We start from the raw sequence: 4827 nt of genomic DNA on the forward strand, positions 1-4827 counted from the left end.
AACCAGTAGGGTAACTGAATTCATTCAAGGGAATATAAATGTGCATTAAGGAATTAAGTGGATGTCAGATTTTTAAGTCCATTTAATTGACCAAGCAAGCTCGATAATCTTAAAATATCAAAATATTGGCCGGACTATAATATAAATGTGTATCTGTTAATCCAACATCTAACAAGTGGAACTGTTTTCTTATACATGTGTATTGAGTTCTTAGTTTTGGACACTAGAGGACAATTTCTAGCTCATGTGCGCAGTTTTTTTTTTTTATCAAATTTAGCATAAACTGAACAGATTACAGTAGCCTCATTGTTCACCAACCTCATGAAAAACAAAGACAACCAGATTTATTTTCCAATCTTCACCCTGAGTGCAACTATGGAGCCCCAATCAAATAAAAGAGCCCAAGATGAAAGAACACAATCGGGATTTCATTTCCTCTGGTCTCCTGCAACAACAAACCTTGAGCGAGTCCACCAGATCCTCCACCAGGAAGAGTCGTCGCAGCTCCTTAATCAAAGAGTTGAAGTGCGCCAGAGCCATGTCACCGTACTTATGAACCAACTCCGAAGAGATCCCGACATCTTTATCCAGATACATCCTGTTCAAAAGAGGTTTAGCATGAGACTGAAGCTACGTTCCATGAACCTAGTGAGTTAGCAGCTAGTGATGGGCGCTTCTGAAACACTGCTTCGTGAAACTTCGAAACCTGTGAATCATTTGTTTCAAACCAGTGATCAAGCATGTATCAAACTGCCAAAGTCACATGATTCAGTAAACAAGGCTTCATTACATCAATTCAATGTTTCATTGCAAAGTTTCAATGATTCGCTGTTAAGAGAGCGATCTCGGGACCCATGAACCAGTGTCTATATGATTTTTTACCTGATCTCGGATCAGTGTTACACATTTGTAGACATTTTTAATGACATTTGTATAATAGAAAGGAAGTGTGGTAGTAAATAAACACTTACTGGCTTGACTATCAAACAAACAAAACAAGCCCTACAATTTAACATTAACATTATACAGACACCTCATATTTAGAGACATTAAATGATTTGTTAATTGCATTTAATAGATTACACTTTCAATAAAACATTTGCAATTGGTTTGTCAAAGGTACTTTTATGAATGTTTGGCCTGAGTTCATTGCATTTACACCGTTCATCGTTCATCATTTTGCAAAGCAACTGGTTCAATTCAATCAAAGTTTCGAAAAGCTTTGCTTCTCCCATTACTAGTAGCAAAACATTGAAATTTCACAATATAACACTAATCATAAGCAACAATTTTGCGTTTATGTACTTTTTAGTTAGCCTTGTCTAGTGGTTATTTATACCCATTTAAAACATTTAAATACAAATTGCTGTTTATTAGTTATTTTCCTGCAGTGAAAATGATAGTAAAAAATGCTCTCTTCTTGTCATTTACAAAAAAGCTGTAGAAAACATGAATTATGTACAATCTGATTTGTACAGTTACGCATTAAACAAAAATGTTGGCCTTATCAAGACAATTAGCGATACGTTTTATTATATAAATAAACATGCTAACAAAACATGTTTGTGTGGAACAAGAAGTTGCATCCAATGTAGAGGGTTTCAAATCTACTACTTATGAGGTTTCCTTTCAAGTAGGATGTTGCCTTTGAAGGTAGCTGACTATGTAGTAGACAGCAAACCAGCTCACTAGTTTTGGAACAGAGCCTAGTGATCAATCTGAAGCAGCTGAAACACGCAAACAGGCTTTCCGAGAGATACAAAAGATTTTGCAACCATTTTACTCCCAAAACAACTTTAAGAATCTTTAAGTGGTTGGATTTTTGCCGTTCCACTTCTATTTCACAAGTGAGGCTTAAAATGTTGGCAGGGAATCAAAACCAACAGCGTGTAGTTCAAACATAAGCACCTCATGTAAGCCCAGAAGCTAAGCTCCACAGATCTGCCTCCTTACAGAAACTGGAACACAAACTGATCAAAGCAGGATTATCCTAACCGTTTTACACTCAAGGCAATGCAAAGTGAACAAAACATGGTGTGGAAATACGCAAGACTGATGCCACTACAATATTGGCACTTTTCCACTGCATGGTATGGCTCGGTACGGTTCACTTTTGGGGGGTTTTCCACTGGGTACAGTACCTGGTACTGTTTTTAGTACCACCTCGGTTGGGGTTCCAGGTGAACCGTATCGTTACCAAAACGTGACGTGTAAACTCTGCTGATCACGGATTGGCTGGAGAGAATCGTCACTACCTGCGTCACTGAACTTGCGACACAGAGCAGAGTCGTACCACGCAGTGGAAAAGCGCCATATGTGTGCAACACATGTGTGGGTCCTCACTTGAAGGGGTGGCCATCCTCTGACTTCTGAACAGCCTGTAAAATGCCTTTGTATATCCTGAAGGAGATGGTGACAGACAGCAGGGCAAGGCCCACGTAGGAGATCACGCTGATAATACTGCACACGCTCAGGGACAGCAGCAGGAACAGACTGGCTCCAAACACCACCCCCGTCCTCTGCAGATCTCGCCAATACAGCAGGTCCACCACTGCCGACAGAAAGGAAGAGTTACGTCAGCCCCAAACAGTCAGATTATGCAACTTTCTGCTTTAATGCAAAAAGGAATGAACACTTTTTAACATGCACATGAGCATGTTAACAGTAAACAGTGTGTGAATGAGAGTTACGAAGTTAAATTACTGTGCAGAATTACTATCATGGAACTATAGCATATAATTTTTTAATAATGTCATTTTTTTTAGAATATTGCTTTGAGTGCTTGCATTCAGCAATTTTGTAAAAAATTATATTTTACACAAACACACAAATTAACAATATTTTTTAAATATTGCTTAAAAAGTGTTTAAATTCAACAATTCTGTAAAAATATACGTATATTTTATACGCACATATAAAGCAATTAAGCACATGAATTAAGCAGTTTCGTAAAAAATACATTTTTGGAACTCTCTCTATATAAAACTTTTAAAGAAAAAAAACTTTATATATTCAAAATTGCTGAATGTAAACACTTATTAAATTGTGCTATATTATAATAAATCATTTAAATATATACACACAACTTCTTAAAATATTACTTTATACAACATTGCTGAATTTAAACACTTATTATTAAACTCTTATAATGTATTTATTTTATCAAATATTATTATAGTAACTCTGCACAGCAATTCAATTCCCCATTTAATTTCCCATTCATTATACTCTTCGTTGCAAGCATAAAGATAAACCAACATTTGGTTTCATACGGTTTAGGTACTTCAGTCAATTGTCCAGTCAGGCAGTTATTCAGCATTTCATCAGATCAGCCAAAATAAAGCTATATGAATACCTGGCCTTTTTTTAAAGTTTACTTCGAAATATGTTGATTGCACAAATGCAGGAATGTTTCAATAGCTGCCAAGCATTTAAAAGTTTTTTGGGGGGGGTAAAGGCTTGGACAGAATACAGATCTTAATCAGAAAATGATGTGCATGCTCAGTTTTTAAGTAACTTAGCTGAAGAATGGTGGCTTCAGAATGGTAACAGATTATTTCAATATACAAAAGTATGTGACCACACTGAACATCAAAACTCCATTCAGAAACAAAATAACTCATGCACACACTAAACAAGGACACCATGCCCTGTTTCACAGGACTTTACAGCAAACCTAGTCTGTTCGTGCTGAGGGAGGATAAAAATAGGACAGAAACCTCAGTCAGTCAAGGACCCTTCAATAATTAAACCGAATCTAATATATCTGATCAGAGTTCATGGCAAACCAGCATGCGGCATCTTCTCACTGCATTTCTAAAGACAAACATCATCCATCCAAAACGCCAATGCATTTAATCAATAACTCAGAATCACTTGGGCTCGTTAATGCTACCCTTCTTCTTGTACTCTCGTCCACAGACCGTTGCATACGCTTATCGAAACAGTATTAATGCGTCACATTTTCGAAGATCAAGGCATAATGCATACGTAATAAATATTAATATTAATGTGTAGTGTTATAATGCACGCCTGGAAATACGGTAAGTCCTTCGGCCTTACAAGACTAAAAACTGCATTTTATCATCATGATTTCATCCTAAATCATCGACAGCGCGCGTAAACACAAATTGAAGTGTACATGCGCATAAATCAAATGTGACGCATGGAGGAAGGACGCAATTACAGAGCGTCCTCACTAACTAACCTTGTTTGGAATCCATCTCGCTCATCTGCGGTCGGACATCCAGGGCCAAGAACACACGGGAAGCACGCCGCACCAATTACAAACGGCAGTTCCGGTCGAATTTGATGGCAGTTCCGGTCGAACGAACGGATCGGCTTCAAAATAAAAGTCTACCAACTCAGTCATACGCAGTGTTTGATCAAACAATAATACAAATATCGGTGACAGTGACATTTATTAGAAAAAAGAAACAAACGTTTGGCCAGCTGACTTTGTTTTAACTAAAAACAAAAGGTTGTGGCCAGAATTTTTTTTATGCTATTGAAATAAGTCTCAGTATGTATTCGTTTTTAAAAGGTAATATTGTGAAGTATTATTAGAATTTAAAATACCCGTTTTCTATTTTAATACATTTTAAAATGTTATTTATTCCTGTGATCAAAGCTGAATTTTCAGCATCATTACTGCTGATCCTTCAGAAGTCATTCTAATATGATGGTTTGGTGCTCAAGAAATATTTCTTATTCTTATCAATGATGAAAAAAAGTTGTGCTGCTTAATATTTTTGTAGAAACAATGATACTTTTTCCCCCAGGATTCATTGATGAATAGAAAGTAAACAAAAAAAAAAAAAAAAAAGA

The 4827-nt window shown here is 36.5% G+C and overlaps 1 protein-coding gene across 3 annotated transcripts in view; it reads right to left on the minus strand.

Annotated features, from left to right (window-relative positions):
* The window catches only part of LOC107672668 (reticulon-4-like), a 17089-nt gene that overhangs the window by 5426 nt on the left and 6836 nt on the right, over positions 1-4827 (minus strand). For 2 of the 3 annotated variants that reach the window (XM_016465956.1, XM_016465957.1), the window contains exons 2-3: positions 2344-2551; positions 460-598 (exon numbers count right to left, since the gene is read on the minus strand). In XM_016465956.1, coding sequence (XP_016321442.1) covers positions 460-598; positions 2344-2551 — 347 coding nt within the window. Of the gene's footprint in view, positions 1-459; positions 599-2343; positions 2552-4207; positions 4303-4827 lie in introns of those variants that run through there. The other variant, XM_016465958.1, reaches the window with a different exon arrangement.

The sequence above is a fragment of the Sinocyclocheilus anshuiensis genome, unplaced genomic scaffold (assembly GCF_001515605.1).
Source record: "Sinocyclocheilus anshuiensis isolate Anshui unplaced genomic scaffold, SAMN03320099.WGS_v1.1 scaffold1346, whole genome shotgun sequence".
In the NCBI taxonomy this organism is placed as follows: domain Eukaryota; kingdom Metazoa; phylum Chordata; class Actinopteri; order Cypriniformes; family Cyprinidae; genus Sinocyclocheilus; species Sinocyclocheilus anshuiensis.